The sequence below is a fragment of the Sus scrofa genome, chromosome 2, assembly GCF_000003025.6.
Source record: "Sus scrofa isolate TJ Tabasco breed Duroc chromosome 2, Sscrofa11.1, whole genome shotgun sequence".
Lineage (NCBI taxonomy): Eukaryota > Metazoa > Chordata > Mammalia > Artiodactyla > Suidae > Sus > Sus scrofa.
The window spans coordinates 139,816,751-139,835,174 of NC_010444.4; the positions used below are offsets into that span (position 1 = coordinate 139,816,751).

General features: G+C 39.7%; 2 protein-coding genes across 3 annotated transcripts in view; one reads left to right on the forward strand and one right to left on the reverse strand.

The window, feature by feature from the left end:
- KLHL3 (kelch like family member 3) overlaps positions 1-18,424 on the reverse strand; it is a 257,212-nt gene that overhangs the window by 183,883 nt on the left and 54,905 nt on the right. The gene's annotated exons all lie outside the window — the stretch shown is intronic.
- On the forward strand, positions 1,658-7,107 carry LOC100517462 (neuropeptide Y receptor type 6-like). Its single transcript, XM_021084799.1, is given in 2 exon segments — positions 1,658-6,149; positions 6,151-7,107. Coding segments are annotated over 2 exon segments (1,113 nt in total). The 5' UTR covers positions 1,658-5,604; the 3' UTR covers positions 6,719-7,107.

Consider the following 18,424-nt stretch of genomic DNA (forward strand, 5'->3'; position numbering starts at 1 on the left):
TCAGGCTCCAGAAAATAAAATGTGCATATTTTCCAATGATTCTTTATATGGACTCAAGCAATTGCCACATTCAAAGAAAAACAGATAAACCATCTCTAGCAAAGAAAATCAAATATGTAATAAAAGAATGGATGAATCAAATGTTATCCCCAAATCTTAAAAGACAGCACACACTTCTGCAACAGATAGATGTAAAATCTGATTTGGGGAATGGGTCAATAGTTGAATAGGATAGAGTCTGCACAACATAGAATAACCAGGCCAATTATACTTTTTATAAGGCTGTGAAAGAGTGGGCATTTGTTTCTTGATGCCTCTTATGGTTACTTAATACAGTACTTTGTTCCAAGGGAAAGCTCTAAGATGTCTTTACAGAGATTCTAGTTCTACCTGTTTTCATGGAACACAAATTATTAATTTGACTGATTTTAAGAAATGACCAAAATAAGCTAGAAATATTAATTGCGTATGGTTTAGAAAGTATACGTCTTATTCTTGGCTCTGCTATAAACTATGCAACCATAAGCAACTCGCTGGATCTTAGTTGCCACATCTGTAAAATCAGAATTACAGTACAGGACTCCTGTCGAGATGAAGTAAGACGGCCTACCTTTGTCAGCACTTAAATTCTTTTTAAAAATTTTTTAAATTGAGGAATGGTTGATTTACAATACTGTGTTAGTTTTAGATGTACAGAGTGATTCAGTTATACATACATATTTTTCAGATTATTTTCCGTTATATATAGGTTATTACATGATATTTTAAAAATCTTTATTAAAGAATAGTTGATTTACAATGTTGTGCCAATTTCTGCTGTACAGCAAAGTGACTAAGTCATACATATGTATACGTTCTTTTCTTTATATTATTTTCCATCATGGTCTATCCCAGGAGAGTGGATATAGTTTCCTGTGCTAGACAGTAGAACCTTATTGTTTATACATTCTAAATGTGATAGTTTGCACCTGCTAACTCCAAACTCCCAGTCCATCCCACTCCCTTCCCCCTACCCCTTGGCAACCACAAGTCTTTATAAAATATTGAATACAGTGCCCTGTGCTATACAGTAAATCCTGGTTGCTTTACTATCTTATGTATAGTATTTTATATTTGTTATTCCCATACGCCTAATTTATCCCTCCCTACTTCCTTTCCCCTTTGGTAACCATAAATCTGTTTTTTATGTCTGTGAGTCTGTTTCTGTTTTACACATAGATTTATCTGTATTAGTTTTTAGATTCCACGTATAAGTGATATCATATGATATTTGTCTTTTTCTGACTTACTGCATTTAGTATGATATCCTATGGTCCTTCCATTTTGCTGCAAATGGCAATATTTTATTCTTTAACATGGCTGAACTATATATACATTTTTTTTTTCTTAAACCAATCGTCTGCTGATGGGCACTTGGGCTGTTTCCATTTCTTGGCTATTGTACATAGTGCTGCTATGAACACCGGGGTACATGCATCTTTTCAAATTAGAGTTTCCGTCTTTTCTGGGTATATGCCCAGGAGAGGGACTGCTGGATCATATGGCAGCTCTGTTTTTAAGTTTTTTTAAGGAATATCCATATTGTTTTTCACAGTGGCTGTACCAATTTACATTCCCACCAACAGTAGGAGGGTTCCCTTTTCTCCACACCCTCTCAGCATTTATTATTTGACTGCTATTCCAACTAGGGTGAGGTGATACTTCATTGCAGTTTCAATTTGCATTTCTCTAATAATTAACAATGCTGAGGATCTTTTCATAGCACTTAAATTTTTGAATGAATTAATAAATGGGATAGGACTTTAAAATAATTAAGCCCCAAACAAGTGTGAAATGTTATTTGCATCAACACAGCCATAGAGTCTGTATTCCTAGAGGCTTTGGGAAAAGGAGAGAGAATTCTTGCCGTGTAATCCTGCCCTATTCGGGGACACTCACATAAATACTGGGGTGGGGTATGTGCAAAACTTCACCTTACCCAAGGCTACAGATTCTGTGAAGTTACAAAAAGAAATTTTTTAACATAAAAGAAATAGAAAATCTTCTACTCACCTGCTTTTAAAATAAAGAACAATAAATAGAGAAATTTCTTTGAGAAATATAAAAAAGGAGGTGGCAACAAAAAAAGAAAGAGCATGGAACTCTCCAACCAGGAAACTAAGGCTCTAGTGCCTATTCTGACAGTAATTTACTGCAAAGCCACAACTTCTGTCAAATGAGAGGGGTATACTGGAATACCTATAGATTTTACTCCAGGTGAAAACACAATAGCACCAAATGAAATATAAGAGATAATCTAAAATAAGTTTTGGTTTTTCTGTGTTATGGATAATTAAGGGAAAGGGTGAAATAGAGACAAGAATAAGGCAGAGAGGCAGGAAAAAGAGGAAGACAATGAGATAAGGAGAAAACACAGAGAGACCAAGGCACAGACACATACAAACTCTACCCCTGACACCCCCCCCACCAAAAAAAGAGTTGTACAAGTAGAGACAGAAAGACACAAACTAACAAAAAGACATTCAGATACAGAAATAAATATGCATATTGAGACTCTGGCAGAGTAATGCACTTATTTTGCTTATCTTAAAACTTTTAAACACAAAACTATCCAAAAATGTGTAACATAATGCTACAGTTTTGCATCAAAAGGCATAAACAGAGCCAGTTCAAGGCATGTGGCTCGTGAGCATATCTAGACACAATCAAATTTTAAAAACTGATTACTTATTTCTGCCACATTCTAATCATATTTTGGGTGAAATATGACTTGGTAATTTGAGATCTCATATGCTTGGGTCATTTTCAATCAAACAAGCCAAAGATGACCTTTCCTAAAACAGAAATGTATCCCAAGAATTTTTTTATGAATCAAGCAAGGCTTAGCATTATTTTGCTTCCAGATAAGCAACATTTAAATATTTTAACTTAATAGTTACCAATTATGTAAAGTGTAAATCCCACATTGCCATCTGAAGTCCATTCGGGGATTTTCTTATTTATCTTCTCTGAACTGTGTGGAGAGTACTGGATAATGTAACTCCAGCACTCCCCTTTGATGTCCTCCCAGATGAGGCCCATCTGACTTTTTGGCTTTCTGAGCTTCAAGTCTTTATAGGAATTTATACACTGGGGGACTAACTGTGCTTTGTTACTAATCATTATGGAGGAGAGTAGAGGGGTCTCTACTAAGTTCAGACCTGCTGAGGCAGTGTGGTGATACCATTCACTCCACCCAGACAACCCAGATCAACAAGAATGGGCAACACATGTGTTTCTTATGTTTGTTACCATTTTATTAACAATCTGCTAGGAAATCTGCAAAACTGTATAAATTCCCTATGTGTAAAAAGAAAAAACAGTTGCTCAGGCCAAACTCTGCAGGATATGTAGGAAGCGTTTCTTTTTCGTGGACATAAGAGCTGGGAAGCACAAGACTTTGCTGGGACTTGGCTGGTTTTAGCTAAGCTCTTGAATGGTTCTGTAACTTGAGTTTGTATGAAATGGAAACATAACAATCCCTCAGTCTTTTCAGCAAACTTGATGTTGGAAAATAAACAGTATAGCAGATATGAAAGCACTCATGCCTCTCTGGAGGAGGGGGGTTAGATCAATTCCATACAAATGACTACAACATTCAATGAGATAGCAACAATAATGAGCACTTGAATTTGCAAAGTGTTTAAAAGTTTATAGGATGTTTAAAATATATCATTTCATTGACTCTTTCAACAAGGTGTGAAATAGGCCATTTTTTTTATTTCATTGTACAGATGAAGAAACTGGGGCCCAGAGAAGGGGAATGACTTGCCCAAGATCTAAAGGCTAGTTAACAGCAGGAATGTCTCCTAACAGGAAGTACCATGGTCTTTCTAGCACATCGATCTGTATGTACAGCAACTGCCTATTTCCTTTTCATCCCTTTCCTCCTCCTCCAAATGAAGCTTCTTTAGTGGCAAGTCTACAGTAAACAATACAAGCTATTTCTCACTTACAGTTCCAGTCCACTGAATGTCATAAAAGGCTTAAATCTGTCTTGACATTTCCTTTCAGCCAATATCTGTGAACTCTAGTCCTAGGGAACCCCTGAATCATCCAAGACCTAAACTGCATTTTGAATACCACTGTTTAGAAATTTTGCTATTTCTACTTATCACCATAGCACATCTGAGCCATAGATTAGTTCCTTCGATACTTCTTTATCAAATATACTGCCTTGTATCAACAGCTCTTATTCACCTGTGGTATTTCCATGTCTTTCTCACTGTGGTATCTATTGTTGAAACTCTGAGTATTCTTAAGGTGATTTCTTTCCAATAAAAATCTGCTAAGCCTTTGAACTCAGAATGAATGTGAGAGCAGACCAGGGTAATTTCAAAAGGCAAACAAAAGTTTGTTTTCTTTTGTTCCTATTGCTTAGCTTCCTTTATCAATGCCATTTATGTTGTTTTCCTCAAATTTCTAAAGAATAAACCAAGATAAGGGTATTTTTTTCAACATGTCGTCTTTGGGCCAGAATTGTCACCACTTGGACAACCACCAATTGTTCACCATGCCTGCTGGGTGCCCTGGTATGAATAGCACCACTGAATATGACCACCCTGAGCCATAGGTTCAGGGACCACCTTTCCTCTCTAAAAGTCAGAAAAAGAAGAGACCCAAAGGAAAAGGAAATTAAAAGATTGCCTTTTAAAGTTAATTCTGGGTAATACCTCACTAGGCACTAGCTACTTTGCCTTTATCTCTAGCATCTGAGCTATGTACCCAGAAACTACTTGTGCTGAGTCTGGCCTCAGCTCCAAAGAGTGGAAGGAAGAAAAAAGATGAGAAGGCATATGTTCTTCCCGCGGAGGCATGATCTGTGATTCTAGCCCCCAGACTTAGGACTATAAGCTAGTTCTGGGGAAGAGAACTGACAAATTTATTCAGCACACATATACTACACACAAACATGTGTTCTATTGGTGGGCATGAGGAACAATTCAGTTGCATGATCTTATGTAATCCTCACAACTCAGACATAAACAGGATTGTTTAACCCCATTTTACAGACTTAAAAACTAAGCAGGAAGGGCAATTAACCTATGTCAAAGTCATACGGACACCAGCAATACTCCAAGTGGAATCAATTCCAAACAGAGTACTCTGGTCTCCACAGCACACATATACAAAAACACAGAAAGTTTAAGGATGGAAAATACATTTGAGCTATCTTATACAGAATGCTGTCACATTTCTTTCCTCATTACCTCTAAAGACTACACTGTTGGGACAAATAAAACACCCTGAGATTAAAGGAAGGCAAGGATACAGACAATCCCCTGATAGCTCTCTCTGTCCTCTTAGAGACACAGTTCCATCTATAGAATTATCCAGCGTGTTAAGAATTTGCACTAATTTTCTGGTTCTGTTTAATTTTTTAGGATCTCAAGAGTATACTCAAGTCATTCAAGCATTTCCATCAAGCAGACAAAGAGGAAGACTAAACCCTAGTGATTATTCATTGGAAGACTCAGAACAAAGTTCCTTCTAACAACTTATGGCCAAAATACCCATCAATAATACGAGTAAGCATAGAAAAGCTCTTCTTACAACCCTGACATAATGGACTTTATCCTAAACCATCCAGCATCCAATAAAACCAGTGTTAAGGGCAACAGCTCCGCATTTATCTACTTTGAGTCCTGTAGACCTGCATCCCTAGCCTTGCTCCTACTACTCATAGCCTACAGTTTGGTATTAATTATAGGCTTTTTTGGAAATCTCTCCCTCCTCATTATCATCTTTAAGAAGCAGAGAGAAGCTCAGAATGTCACCAACATACTGATCGCCAACCTCTCCCTCTCTGACATCTTGGTCTGCATCATGTGCCTCCCTTTTACCATCATCTACACTCTGATGGACCACTGGATATTTGGTGAAATCATGTGCAAACTCACCTCTTATGTGCAAAGTGTCTCCATCTCTGTGTCCATATTCTCACTTGTATTAATTGCTGTTGAGAGATATCAGCTGATTGTGAACCCCCAGGGCTGGAAACCCAGTGCAGCTCAGGCCTACTGGGGTATCACACTGATTTGGCTATTTTCCCTTCTGTTGTCTATTCCTTTCTTCCTGTCCTACCACCTCACTGAGAAGCCCTTCCAAAACCTCTCTTCCCACTGACCTCTATGACCACCAAGCAGCCTGTGTAGAGAAATGGGCCTCCAAAATGAACCAGCTTCTCTTTACCACCTCCCTGTTTTTGCTCCAGTATTGGGTTCCTCTGGGCTTCATCCTTATCTGCTACCTGAAGATTGTTATCTGCCTCCATAGGAGAAATGGGAAAGTAGACAAGAAGAGGGAAAGTTGGAGTCGGCTCAGGGAGAACAAGAGGGTCAACAAAATGTTGATTTCCATTGTGGTGACCTTTGGGGCCTGCTGGCTGCCCTTGAACATCTTCAATGTCATCTTTGACTGGTACCATGAGGTCCTGATGAGTTGCCAGCATGACCTAGTATTTGTAGTTTGCCATTTGGTTGCTATGGTTTCTACATGTATAAACCCTCTCTTTTATGGCTTTTTCAACAAAAATTTCCAGAAGGACCTGGTGTTGCTTATTCACTATTGCTGGTGCTTTGAGCCTCAGGAAAGATATGAAAATACTGCCATCTCCAGCATGCACACAGATGAATCCAAGGGATCATTAAGATTATCTTATACATCAACAAGTATATAACAGTTGCTAGCACTTAATGCTAAAGCCGTTCTTGAATGGGAGATGGAGAGGTAATGGCTGGGGATAGGGCAAGATGCAAAAGAAGCCAGAACCAAAATAAGAATGACTTGATAATAACTAGTTTTGCTTTAGGACAAACCTACCTGTCTCATATATCCACCCAAAGCGCACGCGCACACACACACCACCCTTTTCTCTTAGGAGAATAATTACTCACACAACCTAGCTGCCATCATTTGTGGCAAAGAATGACAGTGAGCAAAATGGTCATCATTAGAAAACCTACTAATATCAAATGCTGGAGAAGGTGTGGGGAAAAGGTAATCCTTCTACACTGGTGGTGGGAATGTAACATTGTTGGTACAACCCCTATGTGGAAAACAGTATGGAGGTTCCTCAGAAAATGAAACATAGAATTACCATATGATCTAGCAATCCAACTCCTGGGCATAGATCTCAACAAAATTACAATTCAAAATGATATATGTTCACTGTAGCACTATTCACAAGAGCCAAGACATGGAAACAACCTAAGTGTCCACTGACAGATGAATGGGTTAAGAAGATGTGGTCCATACACCCAATGGAATGCTACTTAGCCATAAAAAGGACAAAACAATGCCATCTTCAGCAGCATGGATTCAACTAGAGATTCTCACATGAAGTAAATCAGAAAGAGAAAGATAAATACCATATGATATCACTCACATGTGGAATCTAAAATATGGCAGAAATGAACCCATCCGCAAAACAGAAACAGACTCACAGACATGGAGAGCAGACTTGTGGTTGCCAAGCGGGAGGGGAAGGGGTGGGATAGACTGGGAATTTGGCTTAGTAGATTCAAACTATTATATTTAGAATGGATAAGCAATGAGGTCCTGCTATACACAGCACATAGAACTATATCCAATCACTTGTGACAGAACATGATAGAAGATAATATGAGAAAAATAATGTACATATACGTATAACTGGGTCACTCTTCTGTATAACAGAAATTGATGGAATATTGTAAACAACTATAATAAAAAATGTTTTAATAAATCGAGTTCTGAAAAAAAAAAGAATGACAGCGAGGAAGCAAGAGAGGCAAGGAACACTGAAGGCTGGGGAAGAAAGTTCCCAGATACTGTTATTCAGTGGAATATCCACAAAAGTTATTACTAATGACATGGCCACTGAAAACAATGCCAGACCTCCCTAGCATTGAAATAATTCCACTCTCAGATATGGAAACTCTAACTTTCAACCATGGAACAATTCAATTAATTAGCAGAGCCAGAAAGACCATCATAATTTATTAATTAGCTAACAAACTGAGTCTGGATTGGAAGTGGAAGGAATGGTTCTAAGTTAACATTTAAACTAAGTCATTGTAATTACAATTAATTTCTATGCCTGAATCAGATTCTCTAGTTTATGAAAACAAACAGAACATTTTCCTCACTAACACTGCTATTAATGCCACTGGAACTGGCCGCAAACTCTTTAGCACTCCACTTACGCTAGAAATCGATCACTAACGTATGAATGGACAATGTAGTTAGAGCTTTCATTACAAAATGACTTTTTATCTCTAATTCTTTATGTATATTAAGTAGAGGTTATTATGACTCTATCCCTAGGTCTGATAGACTTCATCAATGACACTTTCACAGTTAGCTCCAGATTTTTTAAAACCTCTTGCATATCTTGTGACTAAAACCTTTTCAAAATATTCTTCATCCCTACACAGTCACTTATATAGGAGAATCAACTAGATTGTCTTCAAAAAGGATACTAAGCTACTGTTCAAACAGCCTTGAGCTCAATGACTTTTACCAAATCATGACTGGCTTAAGTGTTTTCTCAGATATATCTCCCTCATACTATTAAACTGGTGCTTATCTGCATGTTAAAAATAGAACTGCATTCTCTTCTTTTTGAATAAAAGGTAATGCTTCTCTGAACACCTGTGATTTTTTCTATTGTGTGTATAGTTTTTTTTTCCCCTCACATTGGCCTCCATATTTTCCCCTCCTGAAAAATCTTCTCCCCCTCCTGCCCACCCCTCTCTGTCTCTGTCTCTCCCTCCTCTCTCCTTTCCTCCGCCTATCTTTTCCTTCTCTTCAGGATTTCTAGTCTCTCTGTTATTCCACTCTGGGTAAAACGAACAGCAAAAGCACTGAAGGATACCCAAATGAAACTAAATGCAACAGTCTCACAGTATTAGCTGCAAATAGAAGTTCTTATCTAAGAGCCAACTTTAAATGGTGTCAGTTTAGAATCCTAAAGGTACAGCCGCAGCCCCTCAGCCCAGAAAACAACCAGTTCTCCCTAGATAACATTTCTATCTCCTCTGACAGACAGTGGTTAATCCTATAATTAAGATCCAACATGATATTTTACCTACTTGGTAAAGCTATACTGATTGTAGTTTCCATCACTAAAAAGATTCAGACAAAGCCACTGAAAGCAGGAAAGGGCTTTCATCAAATCTGAGACCACCCTCTCCCCTCACCTACACACACACACACACGCACGCACGCACACGCACACACACACACGCACACGCGCACACACGGGCTCCTCTATCCCTGATACGCCCCAGCCTGAGCACTCACAAGAGATCTCCAATCTCTTACTAAATGTAATAGTGTTCTTTCTGGCTCCAGATAAGAACTATTTCCTTCTCCTATAAAACTGTTCTGTCTTTTCTTCTAAACTTTTCTTGAGTTTTAATGAAACAAAAGTCACTGACAACAGAGCTATCAGTAATAGCCTTTCTTCTGATTATTTTTACCTCAAAAAAGTTGTGAATTGACGGTAGTTTGTAATGCAGGTGCTTACCCGTAAGGGGCTTGACATTCTGACAGGCGGGAGGGGATGGGTCTACAAGCAGCTACTCAGGAAGGTATTATGAGAATATTTAAAAAAAGAAGTGTTGTGGGGACCCAGTGGGGGTAAAACGAATTTCTGAAAGGAAACAAGAAAAAATGTCAGGAAAGTCCACTTTATTGTCTTCTTCTGTATTTGTGGATGGTGGACACCAATTGGTCTACTGTTGAACCACTGGGTGAATTAAACCAGGTCTCATTTTCTCACTTGCCTCTCCCCCAGATGCACCTGTATTCTCCATACCAGAAATCTATCGGAGACGTTTTCCACAAAGCTGGGCAAACAAATTTCCCTCTAGCCAGTGCTCCAAATATTGCTCCTCGGACTCCTGACCTCAAATAATTTTGTATTGAGAGTAATTTCTTTTATCTTTTAAAAGTTTCCAGGAAACATGACTATTAGTGGGGTGTTCATGTCTGCCTAATGAACCAGAGCTGAGGAGAAAATGCAAACACATCCTGCAGTGAGTCCCCTAAGTTTTCTCTCTGACCATTTCTAAAGATCCTCCAGACAACTGCCAACAGGGAATCAACAACATAAATGATCCAACATAAAGAATACCCAAATGGGAGTTCCCATCGTGGCTCAGCAGAAATGAATCTGACTAGTATCCCTGGCCTCACTCAGTGGGTTAAGGATCTAGCATTGTCATGAGCTGTGGTATAAGTCACACATGCGGCTCAGATCTGGTATGGCTGTGGCTGTGGTGGAGGCCAGCAGCTGCAGCTCTGATTCAACCCCTAGCCTGGGAACCTCCATATGCTGTGCGTGTGGCCTTAAAAAAACCGAAACAAAACAAAACAAAAAACCCCACAAAACCCAAATGTAGTTTAAATATGTATGGTATGGTGCATGGTTTTCTAAAATGGAAACATAACATTCTGAAAATGGTATAAATAACTTGACAACAAGCATGAGACTTCAATTTAAAGAAGCTGTTCCCCACTGGTGCTGAGGAGGAACAACCCAGTAAAAAGTCAATCTCTCTTCCTTTACGTTTGTTTTTTATAGAATAATAAATCAAGAAAAATATATTAAGTCCCCACTATGTCTTTAGCAGTGTGTTAGGTACAGAAAAAAATTATAAGACATAGCTTTAAGTTTACAATCTAGCTAAGGCTTTAAAGAGTTCACAATATTCCAGAAAGGTAATTCAATATCTTGGTTTTGAAGGCTTTCCTTCTGGCTAGGTTGAAAGCTGCCAAAGGGAAAGTTAAGAGAAACTGAAGGCAGAGCTGCTATCAAAAGAGGACTCAATTTATCCTTAGACCCATAAGTGAGAATACACTGGGGAAGAAAAAAAGAAGTATTCCAGAAATGGGGCTAATAGGGATTATTTCAAGACTAATAAGCCCAAGAATTCCCAAAATCCTCCCGGAAGTTATCTATGCAATAAATGTGCTCAGGCAATAAATGGGAGAAAGAAGAAGATGAGTTATCCCAGTGGGCTAAGGCAGGCAAGGCAGGCCCCCCTCCCATTTCTGTGCCCCAGAAAACTCCTTGTCAGTGCTGGGATGGCCCTCAGGAGAACAGAATGGATGTGTGGTGCCAGTGACAGGAACACATCCATCTTCCAACTGACCGTTTCCTACGACCCTCTATTTTAGGTAGATAAAATCTGTTCTTCTCAACTAGACCACGAACGTTCACAGACCCTGACCTACATCTTTCATTCCTCCTGTCCCAGCCCTACACTGCCCCCAGAGAGTATTTAAGGCAGGACTGGCCAAGGAAAAGCATAATACTTTCTTAAAAAGGTAAATTGTGACCAGTGATATAACAGAGGAAATAAAACATTACTATGATGGCATTTTGCAAAAGGAACTAACTTTGGGAGGATGAGGACAGGAAGCAGATGAGAGAATCTTCTTGGAAGAAACAATTTTAAAACTAAGACCCAAAGGATTATTAGGATTTAGCAAATGGACATTTACATGTAAAAAAAAAAGAACTGTGATTCATATCTCATTCCATATAAAAAGTCAAATCAATCACAGGCCTAAATGTAAAATTTATTTAGTTAGTTTTTTAAAGGCCGCACCTGCGGCATATGGAGGTTCCCAGGCTAGGGGCTGAATAAGAGCTGTAGCCACCAGCTTATGCCACAGCCATGGGAACTCCTAAATGTAAAATATAAAGTTATAGAACTTATAGAAGAAAACATAGGGTAGGGGGTTCCCATCGTAGCTCAGTGGTTAACGAACCCCACGGCTCAGATCCCGTGTTGCTGTGGCTGTGATGTAGACCGGCAGCTACAGTTCCAATTCGACCCCTAGCCTGGGAGCACTGCGGCATATAAAGGTTTCCAGGCTAGGGGTCTAATCGGAGCTACAGCTGCCAGCCACAGCCACAGCCACAGCCACACCAGATCCAAGCCACATCTGCAACCTACACCACAGCTCATGGCAACGCCGGCTCCTTAATCCACTGATTGAGGCCAGGGATCGAACCTACACCCTCATGGTTCCTGGTTGTATTTGTTTCCACTGCACCACACACGACAAGAACTCCAGAGCCCTTGTACCTTGTTCTCCTCTCTCCCTTCACTCTTCCTCAGCTGTCTGCATGTCTTACTTCCTTAACTTCTTTCAAGTCTTTTCTCAAATGTCACGTCAGTGAAACCTTCCCAAATCACATGTTTAAAATCTCAAGCCCTTCCTCTAACAACCCGTGTCCCCCTTCCCTGCAGTATTCTGTAGTCAGACCATGATGCGGGTCTCGTGGGTTGACAGATTTCCTGGCTGGATAAAGTAAAAAAAAAAAAAAAAGAAGAAGAAGAAGGAAAGAAAGAAAATTAGGGGAAAAAAATCAAGAACTTGGGATAGACAAAGATTTCTTAGCTATAATGTGGAAAAACATGTTCCTTTAAAGAAACAAATCAGGAGTTCCCGTCGTAGCTCAGTGGTTAATGAATCCGACTAGGAACCATGAGGTTGAGAGTTTGATCCCTGGCCTTGCTCAGTGGATTAAGGATCTGGCATGGCCGTGAGCTGTGGCGTAGGTTGCAGATTCGGCTTGGATCTGATGTTGCTGTGGCTCTGGTGTAGACCGGAGGCTACAGCTCCGATTTGACCCCTAGCCTGGGAACCTCCATATGCCATGGGAGCGGCCCAAGAAATGGCAGAAAAACAAAAAAATAAAAAATAAAAATAAAAAATAATAAAGGAACAAATCAATAACCTAGATTTTGCAAAACTTAAAATTCCTACTGTTGAAAGGCACTGATAAGAAAATGAAAAGACAAACCAAACTGGGAGAAAATATTTGCAAAGCCCACATCTGATATGAGACTTTCTGGAGTTCCTGTTGTGGCTCAGCAGTAACCCGACTAGCATCCATGAGGATGTGGATTTAATCCCTAGCCTTGCTCAGTGGGTTAAGGATCCAGCGTTGCCATGAGCTGTGGGGTAGGTCACAGACACGACTCGGATCTGGTGTTGGTGTGGCTGGAGTGTAGGCCAACAGCTGCAACTCCGATTAGACTCCTAGCCTGGGAGCTTCCACATGCCTCAGGTGCATCCCTAAAAAAAAAGGAAAAGAAAAAGAAAAGACTTTCTATCCAAAATAAAATAAAGAACTCTCAAAATTCAGTAAGAAGAAAACAAAAAAAAAAAAAAAAAAAAAACGATTTTTTCAATGGGTAAAAAAAAACCAAAACTGAAGAGACATTTTACCAAAAAAGATATATCAAGGAGTTCCTTGGTGGCCTAGAGATTAAGGATCTAGTGTTGTCACTGCTGTGGCTTGGATTTGATCCCTAGCCTGAGAACTTCCACATGTCATGGGCACAGCCAAAAAAAAAAAAGATATATGTATGGCGAATAAGCACATAAAAAGATGCTTACACTCTTCATTCATTAGGGAAATTTAAGTGAAAGCCACATGATATCAACTACTACACATCTGTTAGAACGGTTAAAATTACAAAGACTGACACATAGCAAGATTCGACGAGGATGTAAAGGAATTGAACCTTCAGCAGCTGTTGGTGGGATCTGAAATGATATAACTACTCAAGTTAAACAGCCAACTACCATACGATCCAGCCATTCCACTTCTAGGTGTTAGTCTAATAGAAATAAAAGCATATGTCCATGCAAAGATTTATACATGAATTTCATAGTAGCTTTACTTTAACAGCCGAAAATCAAAAACAATCCAAAGTCCACCATAAGGTGAGTGAGCAAACATAGTATACTTATATAATGGGTATTCCTTGGTAGTAAAGAACTAACAACTGACATAAGCTTCAAAAAGATAAATCTTAAAATGATTAGACTAAGTGAAAGAAGCTATACTCTCTCCCCTAAAAGAATACATACCATAGGCCATTTACATATAATTCTAGAGAACGCAAGCTAGACTAGAGAGAGAGCAAATCTGTGGTTATTTGAAGATAGAGGGTAAAAAGAAGGTACTATATGGGGACATGAAAAAACTTGGGGGGTAGGCTGATGAATATGTTAATTATCTTGATTGTGGTAGTGTCTTTACAGGCAAATTACAAGTCAAAACTTACAAATTGCACACTTTAAATACGTGCAATTTATTGTAGGTTAATATACCTCAATAAAGCTATAAATACTTTATTTTTTTTTACTGAGACAAATAAGTGTTTATTTAAATAGAGATGAGAAAAAAAGATAGGTGTGGAGAAAGTGCAGGTGAGGCTTATTAAGCAAGAAGAGAGAGGTGAGGAAAAAGCTCAGGCACAGGCAGGCTGGGTGGGTGGGTGGGGAGGATGGAGAGACAGAGAGAAAGAGCAAGACAGGAAGCAAAAATTTACCTTTTTTTTTTTTTTTTTTTTTTGCCATTTCTTGGGCCGCTCCCGTGGCATATGGAGGTTCCCAGGCTAGGGGTCTAATTGGAGCTGTAGCTGCTGGCCTACCCCAGAGCCACAGCAACTCAGGATCCGAGCCGCATCTGCAACCTACACCACAGCTCACGGCAACGCTGGATCCTTAACCCACTGAGCAAGGGCAGGGATCGAACCCGCAACCTCAAGGTTCCTAGTTGGATTTGTTAACCACTGCACCACGATGGGAACTCCCAAAAATTTATCTTAAGGCAAAGCATTCACTCCAATTCAAGTCAGCAAACATTTACTAAGTATCCACTTTGTGTCAAGAACTATGTCAGGCACAGAAGCAGAAACATGTGAAACTGGGTTCTCCAGACACCTAGAGTCTCCAGGGAGGAAGCTTTAAAGCAATTTCATGAACATATTGCACTGTCACCATGCTCTGCAGGAGGGGAGGAAACAAGGACAGCCTCTGACAGGAAGAGGAACCAAACGGTAAAGCATGGATCAGAGTTACCTCTCCTCCCTCTCTCCCTAGAATCCTCAACCTCTAAATTGGGAACATTCTTCTATATTCTCTCATCTCAGAACTTTCGAACATCAGGGCTGGAACCACAAGGAGGACGGAAACTCAGAGACGGAAAGTGACTTGCCTACCACAAAGCTAGTCAGTGGCAGAACTAAACTGAGCAGGCTGGCCCCGACTCCTTTTGAGAAATATTTGGGGGGTAAACTGTATTATAACAATAATTATTCTCCACCTGAGCTGACTTTAGTGATTAAGGATTGAGGAGTCTCAAATTCACACAGAAACTTAAGCCACTGAGCTGGTTTATTCCTCCATAGTGAGCCTTCACAGCAATTCTGTGAACCACTGGGATCAGAGTCACTGGAAACTTCAGCCTCTACAGCTGATGAGGGATTCATAGCTTCAAAGATCAAAGATCAGCTTCCAGATCTGTTTTCTGCTCAGCCACCACTCCAGCCTTCTCAGAGGAAGGTCTCAGCCCAGAGGCCAACAGATGGACTTGGGGAAATCTGTGCAGACAGCATAACACCCACAGAGACGACGAACAGCCTGTAAAGATCTCTGGTTTATCCCTTCTTCCTCCTCCTCCACCTCTCCCTCTGAAATACGCCTCTATAACTTTTTCACCCCATTCCCTAGAAGTGAATACAAGTTTCTTCTAAGTCCCAAAAAAGGAGAGAAGAAAAGGAGAAAAATGCGCAGGACCAATTTATTTGTCAGAATAGGCTTCTATATGCCACAGGAAAAAAATAATGCCAAATTTCTCAGGTCAGGGCCAGAGACTGGGTGGCGACTTTGGCTCCACATAATCATTCAAGACCTAAGACATGAAGGTTCCACCATCTTGTACTTATACTATCTGCCTTTTCAGTTACTAAGGCGAGGATACCAGCAATTAAATGCTCAGTGACATCCAATTAATTCCTCTCAAGGTCCATTAGCCAGAGTTATTCATATGTCCCCACCTAAATGCAGGGGAGGAAGAAATATAATTTTCCAGTGCACCCAGGAGAAGAGAACCAGATATGGGTGGACATCAGAAGTCTCTACCACAGTGGACCCAGGGTTATTAGTATCTTGATTCGAAAGGTCAGCCTACAACATTTATGAAGGACCCTGGAGGGCTCTACAATATCTGATTATCATTCTTCAATTTCTAAATAAAAATGATTATCAGAAAAGAATCTGAAAGAGAATGGATGTGTGTACATGTATAACTGAATCACTTTGTTGCACAGCAGAAATTACAACATTGTAAATCAACTATTCAATAATTTTAAAAATCTTTATCTTTCTATCATTATCATCCATTTTTCTTTTATTTATTTATTTATTTATTTATTTATTTTTTACTTTTTAGGGCCACACTCTCAGCATAAGGAGGTTCCCACACTAGGGGTTCAACTGGAGCTGGAGCTGCCAGCCTACACCACAGCCACAGCAACATCAGATCCAAGCCGCGTCTGTGACCTACACCACAGCTCATGGCAACGCCGGATCCTTAACCCACTGAGCAAGGCCAGGGATTGAACCCTCAACCTCATGGTTCCTAGTTGGATTCGTTTCCACTACGCCATGATGGGAACTCCCATTTTCATTTTCTGAAATTCTGGGGATAAGTATGTCAGCTGGTCCTTAAGTTCTGACTCTTCTCATGAATATATATTTGCTTCAGGTGACCCCCACTTTAGTGCTCATAAAAGCACTTATTAATCTATAAAAACATTTCCATACAGCTTCTTCACGATTATAGTTTCTAATTTATTTATTTCTGTCCTGACTTGTACTTTATTGACACAGCATCTATCCCAAATCTATCACACTCCTAAAAATCGTCAAGAAAAAGATAACAAAAAATAAAATTCACTATCCTTGAGTCTGGGTAGGAAAGCCAGACCAAGATGATCAGCCACTATGCATGCCTCAATGATCTTGTATTTTTGAAAAGGAAAACTAATAAGCTCAGCCCCTAGATCTTCTCAAGGTGGCCCTTCCACTCCATTTAAGGCAGTCATTTATTCTGTCCACCACATATGATCACTCTGGGCCTTTGCCCAAGGTGATCTTCTTGTGGTCTGAAAAGCACCTAGTTTTGATGTGTAATTTCCTTCAAGGTCTCATCCAAGACTCACCTCCCCTTTAGTCTTTTCTCAGCAGCCCTCACTCATGTCGCACCTCCAGTCCTTGGGCCCCCTCAGCTCTGTACACAAAGTCATTTATTCCTGTTGGCCACCCCTTCTCTAATTCTACACATAGTACTCTGCTTCCAGGCTGCCAGCATGTCCCTCACAAAATTGTGGACGCTTCACCTGCAGATTCAGGCCTTTACATCTCTTGACTCTATCTGGGTGTCCAGCATGAGGCCAGACCTACTTGGTAAGTACAGAAAAAATTACCCAGAGAATTTTGACCAGGTAAGAAGATTCAACCTTTAGAAAGCACCTAAATTCCTCAAATCCTAATATATAACAGAATTAAGAATCCCTTTGTCTTACTAATCTTTCCAGGATGAGGAAATTAAAAATTAGTATATAAGATGGAAAAAGAAAATATTTATTATTGGAGTTTCCATCGTGGCACAGCAGAAATGAATCCGACTAGGAACCACAAGGTTGTGGGTTTAATCCCTGGCCTTACTCAGTGGGTTAAGGATCCAGTGTTGCCATGAGCTGTGGTGTAGGTCGCAGACGCAGCTCAGATCCTGAGTTGCTGTGGCTGTGGCTGTGGCATAGGCCAGCAGCTGCAGCTCCGATTAGACCCAGCCTGGGAACCTCCATATGCCGTGGGTGCGGTCCTAGAAAAGAAAAAAAAAATTATTATTCATTTACCTTCTCATGAGTTCACATTCAGTATCTGTTTTCTCACAAAGTTCTAAACAGCATTACTGCTTACAATTACTAAGAGCTGAATAATAATTCATTAAGTAGATACAAAATATCTTACTAATCATCCTCCAATTAGATATTTAGGGTTGCTTTAAAGTTTCCCATATGATAAATGACCAATGAAATGACACTGTCATAAACCTTTGGCTGTGTTTTGGATTATTTCTTTAGGATAGATTTCTAAAAGTAGATCTGTTAGGTCGAAGGTTATGAACATTATTATACCTGATACATATTGTAAACCCATGACAAATTCTTGAACACCTTTTGGCTCTAGGGTATAGTAATTCTCCCGCTAAGAAATAGAATAATTCTACACTAAACATTTTTTAAGGCAGGCAGAATAGTAAAAGTCAAGAAAGCTGACTGTGAAATCAGACTGCCTGGGTTCAAATCCCAGTTCTCTCACTTGCTAGCTATGTGGACATAAGTTACTGAATCCTTCTGAGACAATATACATAAAGGATGGGGTCCAGTACATGGTAAGGGCTCAATAAATGTTAATGATTATTATTGCCTTCAGATTACAAAAAAAGACAAATCTACAATTCAAAAAGTCAAGAATTATCCTCAGGAGTTCCCATTGTGGCTCAGTGGTAATAAACGCAGCT